Source organism: Cyanistes caeruleus, chromosome 4, assembly GCF_971803275.1.
Source record: "Cyanistes caeruleus chromosome 4, bCyaCae1.hap1.1, whole genome shotgun sequence".
Classification (NCBI taxonomy): Eukaryota; Metazoa; Chordata; class Aves; order Passeriformes; family Paridae; genus Cyanistes; species Cyanistes caeruleus.
Window position 1 is genome coordinate 36,219,159 of NC_141704.1, and position 22,383 is coordinate 36,241,541.

At 35.8% G+C, this 22,383-nt stretch overlaps 1 protein-coding gene across 7 annotated transcripts in view; it reads left to right on the top strand.

Moving 5' to 3' along the window:
- ANKS1B (ankyrin repeat and sterile alpha motif domain containing 1B) overlaps positions 1 to 22,383 on the top strand; it is a 412,251-nt gene that overhangs the window by 74,982 nt on the left and 314,886 nt on the right. For all 7 annotated transcript variants that reach the window (XM_086885843.1, XM_086885840.1, XM_086885842.1 and 4 more), the window contains exons 7-8: positions 3,286 to 3,396; positions 6,428 to 6,603. In XM_086885843.1, coding sequence (XP_086741969.1) covers positions 3,286 to 3,396; positions 6,428 to 6,603 — 287 coding nt within the window. The remainder of the gene's footprint in view (positions 1 to 3,285; positions 3,397 to 6,427; positions 6,604 to 22,383) is intronic.

Below are 22,383 nucleotides of genomic sequence, written 5' to 3' on the forward strand. Positions count from 1 at the left end.
CAGCTGCAGAACCAGAACTCCTTTCTATTCCTTTTCTATTCCTCTTTCCTTAAATATCTTTGGTGTCATTAGCACTGGCTTTTTTTTTTCTTTTTCTTTTTTTTTTTTTAATGTATTCTCTCTCTCTCTCTCGTTCTCTCCTGCTCTTTCTGTGGACAAGTACATCTTCCATTCCCTTGAGTGCAGGAGGCCACCCTCGCTGGAGGAATGGAATAGGTTTTCAGTCAAGTATTTAATTACAGCTGCATTGGATGAAAATCATTGGGATCTCAATTTCCCTTCACTGTTTTGAGGATTTTTTGTTTATGGGTTCATTTTATTTTGTTTTTCTGAGGACTTTTCAGTTTCTTCAGTAGGCTCTTGTACAAAGGCTGTAGAGCATTAACTGCATTCACAAATTAATTTAACTGCTTTTGTTGAGACTGAAAGTTTAGCTGCACCCTTACGTATCTCACAATCATAGTACTTCAGTGCTTGTTTCTGTTTTCTTTCCTGAACACAAGCACAAAAACATCTACTGATTTCAGCTTTCTCTGGGATTAAGTTAAACTTGAATAATTTAGAAATTGTCCTTTGAAATTTAGGAGACTGAAATGAGCCATCCTCCATCACAGCCCGCCTGTCAGCTTAGCACACCTGACAATGGTAGTTACCAGTCAGTTTCCTGCTACTGCATCTTCTGTAAAGAGAAGAGGAATTGGGTCATGAAGACTCAGGTGGCCTCCTTCTCTTGGGAGCAAGTGAGCTGTTTTGGGAGGAGCTTTTTGAGAGCTTCCAGGTTGGGGTAGGACACAATGGAGCTGCAGCATCCTCAGACAGGTTCTGGAAGAGTCTTAGGGAGGGAAGAGGGTTTTCTGAAGATTGCTGCCCTTCAGGAAGATGTGGAGTGAAGGAGGTGTAAGCACCTCCCTGGAAGGACATTGGCTATGGAGGGGACTGGTTCCTATATAAGTTTTATTTCTGTGATCTAGTTAGTTAAGAGAGTCTTCTGTTTGAAAAGGTGGGTGTTCAGATTTTATTCTGATCAAATTTGCCCTTTTTGGTTTTTTTAGGATTTTAAAGAGCCTTTTGGTCTCCTTAGGGAAAAATTGTTCTAGGAAGAACTCTATATGAGTCTACTCCATGGTGTGGCCGAAGCAAAGTATAAAAACAAAAGAAAGGAGCTTATACTTAATTCAAAGGAAAATAATGATTAAAATAAATAGTTGGGTTTTTTATTTTCCAATAGAATGCAGCCATTGGTGAAAGCATCCAGTGCTTTTCCGTGTTTTTAATCTGGCTCTTGACAGAGACCGCCTATCTCTGTTTTGTGTCTCTTTCTCTGACAATATTGTCAGACTTAAGCCTCTTTCAGCTGATGCCCTGTCTTTGTCTTGTATGTATCTGGTAGAACTCTCAATAATAAAAAACCAAATTAGAAATCCCACAGAAGCCCAAAGTTTTAAGGGTTGTACCCTCACAACATTGGCATGCTGCCACCCCTCTTGTACTGTACTTTGTGTGAGCCAGTTGTAAAGGTTTTCTGGAAGAAAATCTGCATTTTTTAAAGTAAGTATTTAAGGCTTATGTTGAACTTGGGATTTCCTCCTCAGAACTAGCCTCCAGCAGGTAAGTGCATTGGTCTGGAAGGCCTGACAAAGAATAAAAATAGAGAATTATTTTAAAACCACAGTCTTGTATGATTATGTGACAGCAAGGTTAGAGTTATTCACAATATCCTTTCCATTTCCTTTCCTAATCATAGCTGTATTGATCTAATAATTGTAGCATTCACCTCATAGAATTACATTTCCTTTTGGAAAGTTGCATAATTACTAAGCAAACATTTTTCAGACTTGAATTTCTTTTTTCTTTTACTTTTCTTTGGGTCTGGCTTCCTTTGTATCTCTTCTTCATCTTGCACATTAACTTGACAAATACTATTGCTGACAGAGCTGGAAAACATTCCAGGGCATTTTGTCATGGTGCTAGTTTTCTCATGGTCACTTACAGCTCATCTTTGCTTCTTTGCTTTCAGACCCCCACAAAAACACAAAATAAGGACCCATTTTCATATGAAGAAATTTATGACAGATTATGCCAGGGACCATACTTAATATATGGCAGTTTCAAATCATACAATTTTTTTTTTTTAAATACCCCAACAATCTGCAAAGCATTTTGAAACTGCATGCTGTTCTATGCCGTTTCCAATTTCAATTTCTCAGATGTCTATTTTATCACAGATTGTATTTGGGTTTTGGGATTTGTTATTTAATCATGAGTAGCAGCAAGCTAAACAAGTGCATTGTAGACTGTAGAAATTAAATCAGGGAGATGTCACTTCCCAGAAGCTCCTTAGTCCTTCAGTGTGATACTGATGAAAGATGCTATTGTACTTTGCTGCTGTGTGTGTTGCAACATATCCTATTGTGGTTACTACTGGTATCAGAATGAAATTATTTAAACAGTTTTCAGAAACTCAAGAAAATGCAGGTGCAGAATAACTGCCAAAACTAAGAACCAGTTGCTCTGCTGAAAAAAAAAATAAAAAATGCTACTATTGCATAAATTAGTTTCTTATTTATTATTGCACTGAAATTCATTAAGGTTTTGCTCTTCCATTGAGGTAGCTTATGTACAAAAGCACATGAAAATAATGTAGATCTTTACAAAAAAAGAACAGTAATGAAATTGAAGATTAGCATTCATTATTTCATGTTTTTCTGGTATTATAAACATTGTAATAAACATGGGGCAAGGGAAGTTTTGAAGACGAAAACCAGAAATTGTAGTACACTGCTTTTTCGACTGCTATTTTAAACTAAATTTTCAGGATTGCTTTTTTTTTGTTTGCTTTTATTCCCTCATGTACTATATCCGTGCTGCAAGCAGAGTATTTGGCTTTCTTAACAATATCAATGTCTGTATGTATGTGAGCATCCTGAATATCTTGACAAAAAACCCTCCACAAACTTAGAATAAAAGTCTCTTTTAATTGTAATAATGTAATAGAAGAGTTACGTTGATATTTCAAGGAGGCAAGAAAGACACAGAGTCTCAACTCATTACCCCTACAATGAGCTTTCTCTAGCAGTTTCCACAGACTACAGGACTGGCCATTATACTGTTTTATAGTACTTTCAACAAATGATTGCCTTGCAGCAGTGTTTATGAATAATTACAGGGTTGTAATATGAAAAATTGAAAAGGCTTTAATGAAAAACAAAGTAGCAAATATACTTTTGATTGAAATAAACCCTCTTAATTCACTCTTTTAAGTGTATTTGTATCTTTAACTTGCAGAATACATGGAAACAGGAAATGCAAGTATTTCAGAGGAACGCCCACTGGAATGTGCAGAACATCAGTCTTGTGTTTTGTCCCCAGAAGTTCCTCCATCTCCAAAGGCTAAAAGTAAATACATGTACTCTGTGAATGCAAAACCTGTACTGAATTTCTCTTTAATATTAACATTCATCTAAATGTATGAAGTGGGAAAAATATTAACAAAGTTATTGATATCAAGTACGTTTTTTTCTACCATGAATCACCTGTCTTGACTACATACACTGTAATCCATGCCATATAGAAAAGCAAGGAACTGTGTTCTTAGAAAGGACAAGTCACTAATGGACTACAATGTACTGCATTGTTTGATCTTAAATCTTCTTAATTTATCTGGTCTTACCCATTTCATAATCAAGTAAAATAAAAGTACTAAATATGTTTAAATACTCTGCATGTATTGTTCACATTCTGGTTAAAAATGGAATTTACTTCATCTTTCCCAGTGAGTGCATCTACCAATTGTTTTACATTTGGAAGCCTCTTTAAAGGTCACAAGTGTACTGCTATTCCATTCATCTTCTAACACAGCTTTCATACACTGTGGCAGTCACTTGTGTGCATGTGCTTTCATTTTATGTTCTGATTCACCGTTTCCACATCACAGCCACTAAAATAGAGCATTTTCTGAGTGTGGTGTCTGTAATGAAAATCATCTTCTTATAGAACCAAACCTGAATTTTGCCTTCAGTAATCATCCAGAGTTAATGTAATTGATTGCTGGCAAATAATGAAGCCTGTTTTTGGTTTTGTTGTGTGAGTTGTGGTGTTATTTTGCTTCATAGTGGTTTGTTTCTTTGTTTTGTTAGTATGTTGGTTTTTTTTTTCGTTAACATGTTCACTGGGATAGTTTTTGTTCATGAGAGAATGAAGCTTCCTGATGCATGTCAGATAATGATCTTCATGGTGGTAGTGAACAAATGCTGTAGTTCCAATAATATTTCCCATTGGGGTACTTAAAACATATGTGGTGTGTGAAGATAAATAGTTCCTTTGAGATTAGCAGGATTGTGAAGCAAACTAGCATATGCAATAGATGTGTCTGTCCTGAAATTAAATAGCAAATATTTTAAAAATATGTTTCACTTCTTAACAATAAGGTCATGATCTCACATTCCTTATTTCCTCTTACAAGGTATAAATAATGTAAAACATGCAAGCTGGCTTTTGCTTGTCTATTGTGTAATCTGATACTAAAGAAAAGAAATCGTACTTGATCATGCTTCCCATCCATCTGTCTGCCATTCATTGACAATCTAATTTTGGATAATTTAAACCAGCTTTGGAAGAGGGATAGCAGTACCAATTACCTTTCTGTGACTTTCATGAAAACAGGGAGCTGGATAGACGCAAAAGACCCTAATTAGTACCTGTCCTGAAAGAAATAGGCAAAATCTGTCTTTTATGTGTTCTGGCTGCAATCAGCCAGTCAACTAGTGCACTCTCACCCAGGTCAGTCCAGTTTTGTCCAACAGAACTCATTCTTGTCCAGTAAGAAATACTGCAGGCCATATGTGGGACTAAGGACATGAATATAGCTCTGTAGGAAGCAGTAGTTCTGTTTCTTTATAGCACACTGTATCTAGATTTTATAACAGTTTTTTTTATATTTAGGTATTTTACCTCCAATTTTTAGTTATAATATTAATCTGGAATAATTTCTATTTTCTAATTAAAAATCAGAATATAAATAAACCTGGTTATATTTTTGTTTAGTTTAAAAGTTTCATGCAAAGCTACCATTGACTAAGAGTAGCAAGAATTTTGAATGCAAAATTTGTTAGATTTTAAAAAGCAATTACATTCTTTTAATTAACAACTCTTGTTCTTTTCTCTGAAAATTTTGGTAATAACTGTCTGTGGTTAAACTTTAAATACATTTTTGAGTATTTGAGGTAGCATAGCAAACAGTAACTGAAAAAAATGAAACAAACAGAGCTTTGTACCAAGCAGTACACTTTTATCAGTGGATTCTTTAGTTATGTGAGTGTACTTAAGTCTGTTTTATGTATACTGAGCTTAATATGCTCACTCTATTTTTCCTTTTCAACATTTTATTTTCAAAGATGGAGGAACATGGAAGCATCTGTGTTTTATCAAGTCTAAGCACTGCAGTTTCCACCAATATGACTGTTGTAAACAGTCATTAAAAAAGTTTAAAAAAGGGGTTTTTTACTTGCTCCTGGAAACTCTTGGCTTTTTAATTTCTTATTGCTATTACTAAAGGTAGTTGTAATGCACACTCACAGTACAGAATCAGAACCCAATGTGGGTTGATCATACTGAGTAGCTTTTCAGTCTGTAGAGGCCTTTCTGCTGCCAGGGGATTATTTGCAGAATGGTTAGCACTTAGTGTGATTCTACTAGTTATTACAACCACTATTTCCAATAGTGTTCCTCAGTATAGACGTATGAAGCCTATTGTCTTACTGTTCTGGTAGATTTCTTAACTAAAGAAATCTGATAAATTAAGGAGAAAACATGAAACACAATGCAGAATGCACTAAATGTGCGTTTCTGATAGATTGTAGGAAGGCATATTTTAAACATGTAGGGTTTGCCCAGTACATTCTTCCACCATTCCATTTAATCCTGGGAGAGTGAGCAAGAATTATTCATAAAGCATATCTGCTTTGATGGGGGAGAGATGCATTCTTAACCACTTAGAGTTTACAGAGCTTATGTAGTGTATTAATTAATTACAGCAGCAAACATGAACCCAATGCAGAACATGAGATATTGATTTTGTATGTTTGTAGAAACTTTCCTTTCCTGGATTAATTTTACATTCTTGGATAGTTGCTGTTTCTATAAATTTTCAGGATTAGAAAACAGAGAAAGAGTAAGTGTATATTCATCTTAATTAAATGTGAGGTATAGGGCAATGCAGAGGAATGTAGATTGCCTCTAGCAAATTCCCAGGCTGGAATAAGGTGCCATTATTTTTGAGCAGAGAATGGTGCATGAAGATGATTGTGTAGAAGATAAGGTATGGAAAATAACAGGTACTCGATAAAGTTTAAAGAATATGCATTTCCTTTTTAAGCATAAATTATCCCAGTATTCTAATTACTGACTAATGGTGTGTCTGTTTTTAAAGGTGAAGCTGTGACTGGAGAATTATCAAAGCTCTTAGATGAAATCAAATTGTGCCAAGAAAAGGAATACTCTTTTGAAGATCTGTCTCATACACTATCAGACCATTATCTGGAAAATTTTAGTAAAGTATCAGAGGAAGATCTTATGACCAGTGGAAGCCAAACCAAGCTTAATGTAGTAAGTAAGATGGGATACAAGGACAATATATTCAGTTAAATCTGATTTATTTATAGCACATTCAAGAAAGAAATAATAAAAGAGTAAGAATAGTAAAAGGTTAATATCATAAAAAAATACATAACATGTGGTTCTTACAGATTTAGAATGTAATGTTCACTGAATTTTTCATTGTTTACCACACCTCAGAATGGATTTTTATGTCACCACTAATCCATTCAGGTTAGTTGTCTTGAGCATGACGAGGGCAAGGAAGGGGTTTTTTTGTGAAATCAGTGGAGATCAGTATGTTCAATACTAGTCTGAATTTTAAATGTTAACAGTATCTGATCAAAAATGCCCCCAGAAGAACCAGCTAAACATCCTCAGTTATTTTTCTTATATATTTTATTACTATATAGCTTTCTTGGTAGTCTAATGATTCTGAAGGCTGAATCTCTAACACAGAAAATTGTGGTTTTGATACTTCAGTGATTTCCAAATACAGTTGAAGATGACTTCATTGCTACTAATATAATGAATAAAGTACTCTAGGATTCATTTCATCTTTATTGCAGCAAGGTTTTTGGTGGGTTTTTTTTTCTTTTTAATTGAATTCTCTTCCTCAGCCAGTTTCCTGGTTTCAGCTGGTTTAGGCTGAAACTTAAACCATGACATGAAATAAATGTGATTGCCCAGGGAATAAAGCAGAAAGCAAAGAAAAACTGCTAAGTTCTAAATTTCATTTAACATTTTTCATAAGTTTAGGAAAATTATGCTCACTTATGCAAGTGACATGGCAAGTTAGAACTTCATGTTTGGGAGGATTTATTATGACATATATAGACAAAATGAGATTTACAAAGATGCATAGCTGCCTTGAAATGCAGTAGATACTTTTGTATAGCCCTTCTACATGTTTGAATGTTTTGATGCATAACTCATACTGAACTCAATATGAGCAAGATACTGATCCCATTTAAGCATTTTTAGACACTTGTCTAGTGTCTCTCAATTTAGGTGCTAACTGCTATTTAAATCTTCTCAGCTGCTGTTTTGCAGAAAATGTATTCCATATAAATCTGTCTGCTCAGGCCTAAATGAAATACAATGTGAATAGAAAGTATTCAGACACTAAATCTGTAATTTCTGTGACAGGGAAGTATCAAGATAAATTAGGCAATATATGTTTTTGATATTTCATATATTTTTATTGAACTAGATGTGGAAACAAATCTTCAAAATTGGGGATTGTTTGAAGCATTTCATGGTGCTTTCCTACTGTGGCATCCAGCTTTTCTTTCAGAGAAAACTGTGTTCAGGATGATGGGTGTGCACTCCTAACATGAAATTAGGATGGAGGTCAGAACTTGTTTTCCTCTGCAGTAAACCCAGCTATACAAATCTGTATGGAAAGGACTCTGCTGTGGTGTGAGATTTTCCTGTTTGTTCTAAAGAATCCGTTTAAATTTTTAATATATTTTAAGGTTATTTTATCTGTTCAGGTTCTACCTGGCTGCCTTGAATAAAAAAAGAAAAGTTGCTTCCATTTTTGACACAATGACTTTTAATTTTGGGCAGGTGCTGCCTTGCCTTTCTGTTTAGACTCCTTGTGTAGTACATTGGTGATGTGAAAACCCACATGCTCTGTAAGGGGCCATGTAAGAGTAATTGGGAAGAAGCACTAAAGTGAAGAGATATGTTTAGCTCTGAAAATGATTGCACAGGTGAATGCCGCCATACTGCTCTGGGGGCAGGACCAGCAAACATAGTCAAGGAAGATGTGTGACAGTACAGTGATGATTGAAGAAACTTAAATGAATATTTATGTATAAGAACATGAAGATACAGAGAGAGAGAAGTGAGGATGTATATAGATGTGAAGAGTCAGAAATAGATTCATTGGATATGTATTAAAGAAGAGAGACTCTTGCAGCTTTTTCTGACTTAAGTTTTCTTTTCTATGGGAAACTTCTGTAAGAATCTCAATAGGTTAAGTGGGTTCTCTTCTGTTATCTGCAGTTGTTCAGCTCACATTTGTTTCTACTGCACATGCCCAAGACCCTTTGGAAGTATGGGCAGCACAGGACACCCTATGGAGTCTGTCTGGAGCAAAGACTTTCTGCCTGTTGGACTGAGCGTTGCCTTTCTGTGTTACCAGCTCCAACAGAGGGCTGGAACCACATCTGGTGTGCTTCTACTTCAGGTTCAAATCAGCAGGTTTTTCCTAACTTCCATTGCTGGCTGTGCTGGCATCAGCTCTGAAGAGGTGTAGAAGTTAGCTCCCTGTTGATAACGTGTTAGGTGGTGCCATTCCCAGGCCAAATGTCAATCCCAGAGACAATGACTGTTGAAGGTTTTTCTTCTTGTAGTTCAGCAATCTGAAAATTTCTGAATCCCAAGTCATGCCACTTTGTGACCCTTAGGGAAAATCTGCAAAGGCACTGGCTGCTTGGACATCTGCAATTTTTGCATCATGCAAAAAGAAATAGGAGAGAGAGAAATAGAAATAGGAGTGAGAAATAGGAGGCCAAGACTGGGGATTTTCTGATTTGAGTAGTAATTTGTGGATCATAAACTTAGGAAGCTGGAGCAAAGAGCATCAGGAGCCACCTCACAAGGATAGCGTAGGCCTGGGGAAAAGAAGGCATCAGGGATCAGAGGGTATTTTAAAGCATTTTTTAAACAACTGTCTCTTTTCAAGAGGGCCAAAACTGCTCTGGCTAAATGAGGTTATGACTGATTTCAGACTGCAGAAAGGAGTGTCTGTCTATCCAGAATCCATAGTCTGGAATTCTGTCCTGAATTTTAACTGCTTACCTTTATTGTTTGAAACAGTAGGGCTAACAGTTTTTGTTTAGTGTAAGGGTAGTGTGGATGCCTCTTTTTAATGCAATAGCTTTTCAGTAAAGTCTTCATCTGGAAAAGTAATGTTCAATTCTGTCCATGGCATAAGGGTAAGTTTCAACATTGGTTTTATCATCTCCCAGATAAAGTACTGATCATCAGGCTGTGATCCTTTCTATTATTGTTTCTGCATTGTACAGCCACTGGAAAAATACCAGTGCCATCTGGAGAGCAGGACTTTGTATGCCTTCTTCACAGGCACATTCTCTTTATCTGATTTTAGGCATCTTGCATTGTTTGTTGCTCAGTGATACAGCGCTTGTGGAATTCTATACTTTGAAAGAATTGGGTTGGAAGTCTTTTACGTCAAGGACAGAATTGAATCCATTCCTCCATTTCATGTGTTATTAGACAAGCAGTCATCCAACAACATAACAAGTTGTTCTGGAATGTTTGTAGTAAAGAACTACTTCTTTTCATCAAATTTTGCATTGAAAAACATACATGTTTTTATTACTTTATAAGTTTCTATTGGCCAGGTGTGTGATTTGTGACAAGGCATTAAATCCCCAGACATTTATGCACTTACGGTGTTTTTTCAAGTAAAATAGGAAGCAGAATTTGCACAGGTCTGAGATTGTGTGAAAAAGAATGAAAAGAAAAAAAAAGAAAAAAGAAAAAAGAAACTGTTTGGTTTAATCATCTGAGTTCCAAATTGCTAGTCAGCTTTGACTCTTAAATTTCTTTGGGACACAGAGGAGCTGACTAGGTAAATTGATGGTCAGGATCTTGGGGACTGGAAGGCATCACATCTGGGAGAGGGAGAGTACAATTTAGCAGTAATTAAGAGTAAGGACAGTAACAGTAGACCCACAGTGTAGACATGAATAGGAACAGATCTGGAGATGAGTGAAAATGTCCCCACAGGATGCTTCCCTTCCAAAAGTTGAAAGGGGAACTGTGACAGAAGAGCAGATTTTTAGCTTCCTGAATGGGAGGGAATGATTAATGAAGAGGGAGAAAAGATTGAATGCTGAATAGCAGAAAGTCAGATTAGAGCAAGTTAATGTGATTTTTCAATTTAAAGAGTACATTATAAAGGATAAACTAAAGGAAGTCAAAGCTGCACTGGAAATGTCATAATTTAAAGATTTTCTTTTGCCACTCTGGCAGTGTTTGGTGTGCTGTCATGCAAAATATTAGTGCCATGTTTCCTAGTCTGTATTTACTGGTCATTGGAAGAAGTACATTACAACATACCATGCAGTGAGCCCCACATTGTCTCCACAAAATTGTTCATTGTGTCCACAAAATTAAAGGCCAGATTGAACACAGTTTTGCAATTTTACTTCAGAGAGACTTCCAAAAGACTTTCATAGACCTATGTATCATTTTAGTTGGAATTCCTATTACTTCTCAATGACTTGTATGCTGGGTGGGGTCGACAGTCGGTTCACAGATTTTTTGCCTCCAGTTGCTGTCTTTGTTTTTCCCATTTTGGTCATTGTGACATGAATGTACTCTTTAGCTGAGCTGTGTATGCAAAGGTGTGGAAAGCCCTGACTGATGCTGCACAGGCAAGCTGAGAAAGCTTTATACTTGTGTATCGCTCAGTGCTGACGTATTACAGTTTTCCTATCTTCCCTAAATAAAAATCTTTCAAAAAACATAGAATTTGATTGTTCAGTGACTCAGAAAAGCAGCTGTGCTTCAAAACTTATTTCAGAAAACATGAGGTGGAAAAAGATATAGGAAAATCCTTGATTTTATCACAGTTCAATTAACTAAGGTGTTTCCTTTTCAAGCTGATTTAAGTACGACTGCTAGAAAAATCAGATTTTGACAGTAAATTATAGCAGTTTCACATTATTTTGGTTTTTTTTCTTTTTTTTTAAAGTATAATTAAAAAAAATATTTATTTTCCAATAGATGGCAGTCTGGTTCAGTAATTTCAAGAACAAAAGCAACCATCTTATATAAGAGTTTTCCAACTTTTTTCATTTCTGCATTAAAATTGTGCATTTTAACACAGCTGATAGTCCAAAATGCTTAAAAATGAACACCTTTAATTCCTCTAGGAGAAAAATTTATGGAACATCATGACATACATTTAAGCTACAAACTAAAATGTCAGGACTAAATTTAGAAGTGTATCATGGCAAAGAGGTTGCATACCAAGTGTGTATTAAACAATCTGTGTGAACTCAACAGCAAGCAAGAAAATTTAAATAGTATAATGTACATAAGTTTATAACATACAAAGCAGGGATCCAGAAAAATTAAGTGAGTCTGGAAAATTAATGAAAGACTGTCAAAGTGTGTACTGTGAGAATCCTGAGCTCTAGCAAGAAGATTGCTTTAGATTCCCCTGTCCAGGGTTTTCTAAGAGCATTACCTGTTTCCTGTCAGGTGCAAGGCTCCTGTATACGTGTTCATGTGAGGACAAGTAATTCTAATTGTATTATTAAACCCAGAAATGCACTGTCTTTACTGCAAAGGATTTGTACGTTGCTTTTCTTAAAAAATAATATCAGAAAATAAAAATATGGGCTTTTTGCACATGTAAGAAATTCCTATGGATACCAACGAATATTTTACTTTTTACTTGCTTTGGCCAGGCTGTGACTGCAAAAAAAACCAAAGCAGTAGGAATTAAGAATTTATTCACTTGCATATGTGTGTGTATATACATTTGTAGAGTTCATATATTTTATTTGATAAATATTTTCCTAAAATTGACTCTTAAAAGGGCTTCATCTTACTTTGTATTCAAAAGTTTATTTCAGTCCTTGTTTTGAAAGGTGTGATTTTCTTTTCATGTAGGAATCATCACTATTCCATATTTTTTGAGAACTCCTGAGATTCTTTGAGCTAAAACTACTTTTAAAATGTGCCACTTCAATAGAACTCAGGCTCCAAATTGATGTGTATTCTTCAGAACCGTCTCTTTAATCTTGTGTGTTAGGTGGTTGCTTGCAATGTTTGCTTTTACATTTATGCTGTTGTGTTCAGAAGCATAATAATAAAAAAAAAAGTGTTACTGATTTTCAAGTGCAAATGCAATATCTTACTGTCTTTGGATTTGTGACATAAGTGTAGATTAAAGAAATAGTTTCAGGGAGTTTTCCAGCAGGGCATATGTTAAAGGGTTTTGCTTAATTATATGGCATAAATACTGAGAAACTTAAGATGCCTCTAATTTATTTGTTTTTAATCTGAAGATAGTAAAACCGTGTAGTAACTGCACTACTGTAAGATTTCACAGAAGTGGCAGCAGCATATCTGTTTAAATTTAATGTGGTTATATAATATATTATAAAGGCTGACAGCAGTAATTTAAATTTAAACATGAGGAAAGGTTCTGTGTAGTCTCAGGGAAAAGATTTGGATTTCATCACAGGCATATAAATGTCAGTTTCTGCTTAATTCTGTCATCCAGATTGGGAAGTTGATACTTGTGCATGTTGAGAGAGTGGAAAAAAGATACTTAAAAATATAGTAACATTGCTGAAAACAGTGATGGTACATATTCAAAGGTACAATTTTTACTCTTGTGTCAGAGTATTAAGAAGATGACTCTATATAACAGCAATAAAACTATAATCGTATCTGATTTATAACTAAGGAGAGATTCAAAAGCATAGAATTATGTGGTTTTGAAAGAAGTTGACTAAGAGAATATATTAGGGTGGATAAAATTTATGCATGGTTTTTCAGAAGTCAGTTATTCTGATTAATTTTTTTCTCAAGGAAAGAGAAGGTTGTTTGTTTTTTTTAATAAAAAGTGCACAATTTCTTTTTTATTTCAAAAATTAATAATCCCTAGAACTTGTTGAAGAATATTGAAGTAAACTATTTAGTAGCATTATTCAAAAATACTGTTTTGGTTTTTACTTTTAATATAACATTTAAATAAATAATGGCTGGATTGAAATATAATAGCTAAGAATGACCAGATATGCTCGAGTAAAATAATTGCTTTCTTGAGCCTTTAAAAACACTGCACACTTGCATGCATGCATTATTGAGAGAGTGATACAAAATTTCACAGAACAATGATGATGAGCAAGCCAGAAGTATATACAATGGATTACTAATGAGGATACATTAAAAACACATTCCAGAACAATTTTGGTTTCTTATTTATTAGGGAATATTAAGATAATCAGGCCTGATTGTATGGGGGCTTCAAAGACAGAAACAGATAAATTTTAAATTATTTAATATAGTAACATTTGCTGAATTTGATAATAAATCTTCAATGTATTTTGCAGATATTTATGATGTATTAAAAAAAGGAAGAGAATATAAATTTATATATGTAAAAGTATATGTAAATTATATATATATATAAGTATAAATTCTATAATTTAGATATTGCCAAATTTTGATGTTTCAAGAATTTTGTATTAAGTTGCTCTTTCACCCAGTTCAGTCATAAATCCTGTTTTGCAGCATACACTGACTCTTTTCTCTATGTGAAGTAAAAAGTATCTCTCCCAGGATATGTAAACATAATTTTTTGAGATTCCCTTGTTGGAAAGGTCTACCCACTCTCTGAAGATAGGATTATATAACTTTAAAAATGTATTTTTAAAAGCTACCACCCAACTAAAAACCATCTGCTACTCCCAATTTCTAGTGCACACAGTAGTATTTCCCACTGAGAACTGTTGTTGCTGCTAATTTTTTTCATTAGATTATTATAATGGGACATCCAATACTAAACACTTGGTCAGCATGGAATGATATACTTTCCATGAACTCCTTTACAAAATTATTTCTAAATTCTGTTTAAATATGAGCTGGTGATTACAAAGAAACAGAGGGAAACCAACTGATTACAAATTTTTTCCCCTCTTTTAGGCTACCTAGTGAAGGGGAAGTTCAGACATTCTAAATGTATCCTTTCCTAACCTGTGTTCTGTAGCTATTAAAAAACATGATATTCTCTATCTGTAAGTCAGGCTGTGCTTCAGCACAGTGTTGTAAAAAGGTATGTTAGGGGGGTCCTAATAGCAGCTACGTGGAACTCTGTGCAGAATAATTTGCCTGGCATCATGCTTCACAGCTGACTAAATTAGCCTGCAGCTCCCTGCTGCTGTGATTTGGGGTAGAAGGATTGCTAGACAATCCTCCAGCAAGCTGCACAGACCTAGCCTGTGGGAAAGCCAGTTCATCTTAAAGAATATAAAATCTCAAAACATGACAACACTTAGTGTGATTTAAAATACACGGTGTTAGATATAACTAGGGAAAGGTTGGCCAAACCACCAGTTCTAATCTGCATTAAAAAGTACCTACTCTTTTTTCCACTAGAATGATCTTCTGGAATATTTAAGCAGTCTGTGCAATTATGTGTGTGCAGCAAATTCCTTGGCTATCAGGTACTAGCAGGAAAATAGCTTACAGACAAATGTATCTCTCTGCATGCTGTTATGTGTTTAGCTTGCAGTGGTGAAGCCTAAAGTTATCTAATCCTTTTTCTCCAGTCTGTCACATTGTTTACCACCGTGACCCTGTATTGCTGTTTTGCAGAATGTGTGCTCTAGACACAGGAATTGTCTTTTATTGGTTGAATATGTGCTTCTTATATGTTAAAATCTGACAGAGTAGAAAAGAATGAATGCTTTGTGCACACCCTCTATAATTTGCAATGTTCAGGCTTATTCTTTCTTAAAGCTTTCTTTTTCCTGACTAAGTAATCTTAGCATTTTCAAGTTTATTTTGTATGTAAGTCTTTCCATACTGCCAAGCACTTTGACTTGCCCTTCTGTGGACCCTTTCATCTCAGCTGAATCTTTTACACAAGGATCTTGGATATGGGTTTAGAATTTTTTCCATATAAAGTAATTATAATACAAGCTTTTCAGATCAAAGAGCTTGTTTGTCTTTATGGTTATAAAGCTGTGTGTAAATTTTGGGTGCTCTGGCAATGATGAGTTAAAATTTGTCTACTCAAAAATTCTGTTTGACAGCTAGGTTTTATTAAATTGACTACAGTAGATTTTATTTTTACAAGGACAATTTTAATTCAATACTGAGCACATATGTAATTTGAAGAGTCATCTCTGTTTTATTATACTTATATGAGCACCAAAGATATCTACTAATCTCGGTAGGATTAGCCAAGATCTGAGGACTTTATCAGAACTGATCTTGAGATCATCTTCCCAATATGAAATATATTTACTTTCATTAAGTATCTTTTTTTATATGCTACTCAATGCTTTAGAGAACCCTTTTTCTCATCCGTTTCATGATTTCTTTTTAACATCCCTGAGCTGCTTGTGCCATTGTGCCGCTGTTGCCAGTGCTGCATAGCAGAACGTGTCGATTCCATTTTTTTTGATACTCTCAGGGTATTCTGTCATCCTGGAGTATTCAGTAGCGTACAACACGATGCCCATTTTTAAGCTGCAGTCTCCAGATTCATTTGGGACCTTCCAAGAGAGTTTCAGTCACTTCTAGAGGACAGAAGGAGAAGATAATACCAGGAGATTTCCACACAGACTTTTTTAATGTTAACATCAACTTTCTTTTTGTGATATTATTATAAAACCAAATCATCAGGAAGACTAAGTTATTGGTCACCAAAGGTGCTTCCCTCAAGCCCTTACCTTCCTTAGAAGTCTGTCAAAAAAAATTCAGTCATGGACTCCTACCCTCCATTTCCCTTGGGTTTCCCCTCTCCTCAAACTGTTCTCAGTCAGAATCATATTTCCAGGTTCTCTTTCAAAGAGAACAAAAAGTTATTTTCATCTTCCTTGGTTCTCTCAAAATGCTTTTCCTGCTTATGTGATTTAGAGCATCACCAGTAGGAGTGCTGATACTCCAAAGGTATATTGGCTTATCACATTTGAGCAGTAGTGTATGGAACAATGTACGTGGTCTAGAAGGAATATGGAAGACTTTGCCAACATTTAGGTACAATCAGATTTCAATTTCTGAAAATATATTTTTTGCTGTCTGGAAAAACTGCTTTTGGTAGAATATAAGAATGAGCTTAGATATGTAGAAGATTTGTTTTTTACAGTTGTATTTAAATATTTACCTGAGGGAAAAGATAACTGAGTTAATAAGGAAAGAGGGAGAATCTATCTTGGAATCTAAACAAAAACCACATTGTTTTAGAACGTTTTAGCTTTTGATGTTTCTGCATTTTAAAAGATGGGAATTTCTGTAATATTTTAGAACTCTTATCACTGTTGTCAGCAGTGATAAGGGACCACTGCAGGTTTGATTTTTCTATATAATACATAGTGACCTAAGAATAAATGAGTGGTATACCTACAGATCAAGTTACAAACAGTAGAGGGAAAAAATATTAAATGTTTTTGTATATACCTAAAATCAACACTGATTTAATGTCTATTCCATCAATGTAAGAACAAAGTCATTAAGCTTGGAACTTGCAGTGTAGCCTGATGATCATCTGACAGGAAGTGCATGAGAAAAATAAGAACCATATGGGTATGTCTCAGTTGTTTTCTCTAGTGAGTAGAACAGCATCATTTTATCCCAATGGTAAGCAGGAGATGGAGCCTGCTAATCCATCAGAGCAATCTGAACTTCTACAAGACCCAGTAAGTGTTTGAGATTAAATGTATGGTTTCACTATATTTTATTCTATGTTTCTTTTTGAAGTTGACTAAGTAGGTACTTTCTTAGAAGCAGCAGTCTCACTTTCCTTTCTTTGCTTCTTAAAAAGAGGTATACAAATAATGCTAATGGTAAATAGTGTGCCATATTTCACAGGGCAAAATGAACACCCATGATAAGCTAATACAAAATAATGCTTTGTTTGAAAATTGTTCAGTAGCTGAAACTAGAGCATTGGGCAGTTTGTTTGGACTACTTGTTTAATTTTATTTTTATTCTATCCTAATCTGCAACAAGGCATATATAATAAATTCAGTATTTTTCTCCTTAAGTCTTGAAATAGTTGACCACTCATAGCATAGGGTTTCATTGTATTCTGTTGACAGATTTTTCCAGCCTCCATTAATAAGCTTGACAAGTACAAAATTAATAGAAAAATATACTGGACCAGATCCTGTACCTCTATGAAATATAGTATCTCAAGGAATTCAGTTAAGGGCAAGCGCCCAGTTATTTACTATACATTAGAAATGTTTGCCCAGGGACATCAAGAGTGTGCTAGAAATGCACCCCCTTAGCTTTTTTGTGACTTTAATATATACTGGAATCCTTGCCTGAGTTCAGTGGTATAAATTTTTGAACTGAGACTAGAATCAGAAACCAGATTTATTTGATGCATTGTATCACATGATGAACGTGTTGGCCCTTACACCAGTTTCTTTATTTTTCCAGAGAAATGTGAGGGTTGAATGGCTTACACAATTTTTGAGTATCTATTTTCATTTCTCTTCTCTTGGCATCTATCCTTCCTAAACTTACCATGAGTTTCAGTTTTCATGAGGGAAAATATCAGAAGGTTATTTGCTTCAATAATTATTTGATATCAAGCAATTTGCATTAATACTACCACTATTATTTTTGTTCATATTGTTGCTCTGCCTAATATCTCTGAAATATGGGCTGTTCACAATCTGCAAAGAAGCACTCTCAATACTGCCTGTCAAACAGACAAAAATCATATTAAAATATAATTACTTTTTTTATTGCTATGCTGGTCTTTCTTTCAATTATTAATAATTTCTTACTTATGGATATTGGAATATTTATTGCCTTGCCTTTCTCTGTCAGTGGTGTTTCCTGTAAGAAACTGAAATAATTTTAACAGATCATGATCACTTAGTCATTGATACTTCCTAAGAAGTGTAGTGCTTCTCAGGAGTTACGGGTAAAAGCAGGTTACTGACTGACTTGTTTATCTATATTTTATAGGAGCCTAATGACATTATATTATGACTCGCTGGAGAAAGAATTTAAATATTACATCTTCAGATACCTAGGAATGTGTCTGGAAAAGAACATAAAGATGTGCTTATATTGTGCTGGATCTGAATGTGAGGTGTTGAATCTAACACAGGCAAAAAGAACAGTACCAATGAGCTAGCATGGGAAAAACACCCCTTGTCCTACATCTTCTGGCAGTAGGGGTTTTTGAGATGACTGCAGTGACATCACTGGTTTAATTATGTAAGTCAGAAAAAAGCAGCAACTTGCAGTATGTGAACTTCACACTGGCAGATTTTCCTACCAGCCATAGCAAAGACTTTGCCTTTCTAGTGAAGATGATTTTGAATGCTGCTTCCACGTGCCATGTAAATCAGGCTGCATTGAGAGCTGTTCTCCAGTTGATAGTATTCTGCATCTCTGATGGGATGGGTGTGTGTGTGATCCTTTTCAGCACCTCTAGAGAAGTCTGAGTCATTGCTTGCACTTCTGAGAACAAAAGGTAGATTACTCTTTGACTGATCTTTTCCAGTTAGGCCTTCCACTTCTATAGCCTGCTAAGACATTTCAGCTGTCAGCTGTTCTACTGTGTTGTGTTTACATTCTGTTTAGCACTTGGCTGCCAATATGGCAAACCACTAGTAATTTGTTACTTCTGGATCTGTAAATCATCTAACAAAAATTTTTTTAAAAGCTCTTTTGATTAGCTCTCAACCAGAATTCATCTTCAGATGACAAACTCAGTACTGCATATAGTTGTTCTTTAGATTTGCTTTGTCTATTCAGGTATGATTGTCTTTTATGTCCTTTATTAAGCTAACAGCAACTTAATGGAATAATAACTGCATTTTCATTAACACATATCTACTGAGAAATATGTGTGCTAAATAAAAAACTGTGCACTGGAGGAGTAATAAAGTGGTGACTTCTGCCTACTCTCTTACCACCTGATTTTTTCCCCTAATTTAATTTCTCTTCCTTCTGCTCTATATCATGACAAATAATGTATTTTCTATAAGTTTCATCATACTGCCACCCACTTACCCACCCTCTCTTTCACAATTTTAAAAATGGAAAAATGCATGGTTTACAGCTGATTTTCATGGCAATTATATAGTGGAGTTTTTCAAATGTTATATGATATCATTGAGATGGTATAGGGCTGTTAAATACAGAGATGTCTCTGTAGCTATTCTCCAAGAAATATTTTCTCTGAGACATTTAAAGCCAAAAATGGTGGTCATTACTTTTAATTATGATTTCTTTCCTTTATGCAAGGGCAAATAGTCTGTAGCCTTTAATTCTATTTAATATTTTTAAAATTATTAACACTTGATTTTGCTTTTCTGTGGGCTCCTATGCCCTTCAGTATCAGTTTTTTCTTTTTCATCTGGTACATGAGTTTTTCAGTGAGTCACATTTTGGAGTGAGTCATGTGCATATTGATTCAGGGAGACGCATAAGTCTGTCATTAACATGAGAAATTCCATGAACTTAATTGGAACTGTTCCTGTGGTTAAATTTCAAGACTCAAAAAAAAGTTACCAAATTCCTTCCCTTTTTGCACAGCCCATATTTGTGTATACCCTTCCTACATACCGACATAGGTCAAACCTACCATGACTGTGGGATGGAAGGGCATTCCTAGAACGCATTTCTGTAGCAGAGTGTCCTTGCTGTCTATATGACTTCCTGGGTGAATTCTGTTTTAGGGCTTTATGCTTCATGTGTTCCTTCTCATGGTAAAGCAAAGCACTTGAAGTGCTTTGATATTAAACATTTGAAATGAAGTGTGCAAATAGTCTGATTTATTAGTATTAGATATATGCTGAGAGTTGGACAAGTAGTTAAAACACAGGTTCACTCTATTTTAGCTAATGTTAAGAAAGGGAAATTAATTTGGCAATTCAGTCCTGTCCCAAACACATATATTAGAGTGGAGTAAGTTATGGAAGTGTCTGTGTTTTGATACATTATAGGGAAGTAGCTTAATCCATAGATTAAACAAATATATTAAATCAGCGAATCAAAGAACACACTGAGTTGGAAGGGACCCACAAGGGTCATCGCGTCCAGCTCCTGGCCTGCACAGCGCCATACCCGAGAGTCACACCCTGTGCCTGGGAGCATTGTCCAGACGCTCCCCGAGCTCTGTCAGGCTGGTGCTGTGACCACTGCCCTGGGGAGCCTGTTCAGTGCCCAAACACCCTCTGGGGGAAGAACCTGTTTCTAATACCCAACCTAAACCTCTCCTGACACAGCTTCAGGCCATTCCCCTGTAACACTGATCTGTTCTTGAGAGAACAGATCACTTATTAGGTTTTTAAATCCTAGAACTTTTGTTTTATGAATGGTTGCATCCTTCTATGAGAGTAATGCAAAGATTCAGAATCATCTTAATATTCATTATTTATGCTACATGCAAGGACGAATAAAAAATTTCAAATGTATTGCTCTACTTTCAATACATGTCCAGATGTACTCATTTTATAATCTCATTTTTACTTAAAATTTTGACCTTATTCAGTATGCATTGTACTTGCCATTTGTTTCCAAGATGCATTTCCTGTATAACGTCAGATCCTGCTCTGGAGACAGAGTGATTAGTTTTGGGGTGCTCACCAGGACAGGTGTCACTAGCACTTGCCCACTCAGGGGCAGCAACTGCACTGTAGTTTTCCTCATGTATGTGGATTAATCACCTTTGCCTAAAGTTAATGCATTTTGTGTTTGCTAAATGCAGCCATTTGACTCGACTGACTTCGACTTACAGGAATTTCTTCTCAGAATCAGAAGTCACTGTGATCTTGAGTTCAAAGGGTGTGACTGCTTCAGATGTGGTGTTCCTTTTAGAGCCCCAGTCAGAAAATACTGTCACATGCAGCTGGGCTGATGAACAGTGGTGTAGAGACCGTCCCACATCTGGGAATGCTAGAGCTGGGATTTGCAGGGTCAAAATAGTCACAGAATCTCTCAAGATGATTCCTGATGTAGCCCAGCATTTGTGCAAACTCACCTCCTTCAGTTTCAGCATAGCCAGCAGATCAGGAACACAAACTTGGTGACCATCTTGGAGATGTTGAAACAACATGTCTAGCATCCCACAGGGATTAAGGCAGAGGCAGGTACAGAGTACATTTCTCCATCATTCTGCTGCTCTAAATACAAGATTATCTTTGTCTTCCTGATATTTTTTTTCAGAATGCAGGAGGTGAAGTCAAACTCTAACCAGATTCATAGTGAATGAAAGGGATGCAAACTTGGAACATGTTCATGAGAGAATGGCAGCAGATGTGCAGTGTAAGGTGAAAGACAAGATAATAAGGATGGGAAACAGAAGAATGTTTGTAGGGAGAAGGCTTTGGGGGATGTGGGAAAAGTGTGCCCAAGTTCTCAAAACCTGGGAACTTTCACCGCCTGGGAAACAGGGAAACAGGATCATAATAAGGATATCATAACTGAGGCATCACCTTCTCAGGATCCTTGCTGAATCTCAGAAGGGCAAATTTGCTTAATGCAGGGATGCTGCTGTAGAAAAATAGTAACCGATTGTGGTATATATCATGCCCTAACGCTGTTTTTTTCTTCTGCATACCTCAGGCATTTTCCCCTGAGAGCAGCCTGGGCAGCAGCAGGGGGAGCACTGAGAGCACAGAACACTGTCACAGCTCTTCTGTCCCTGGCTTGACTGCTGCAGCTGCTGGGGACAGCCGTGGCAGAGATCAACCTGCTTATCCTAATTTATAGAAGAGATTCAGGATCAGTTTCCTGCTCTGTTAGTTCTTAGTATAATGTCAAAATAGAATACTAGGTAACAGAACTGTAATTTTTGGTTTTTTTTTTTTTTTGTTGTTGTTTGTTTGGTTTTTTTTCAGAGTGTAAGGTACATGTCCTTTGAGCCAAGGGCAGTTAGAAGCACATCTCCATAGAGATGACAGAAAATACGTTTTTGACCAATTATTTCTGCAGAAGAAACTTCCTACTGACCTCATTGTTTCAAACTGAGTGGCAGCATTTGGCTTATCAAATGTCTGGTTGCTTTCTGACTCCCATAATCAGAAGGATATTGCC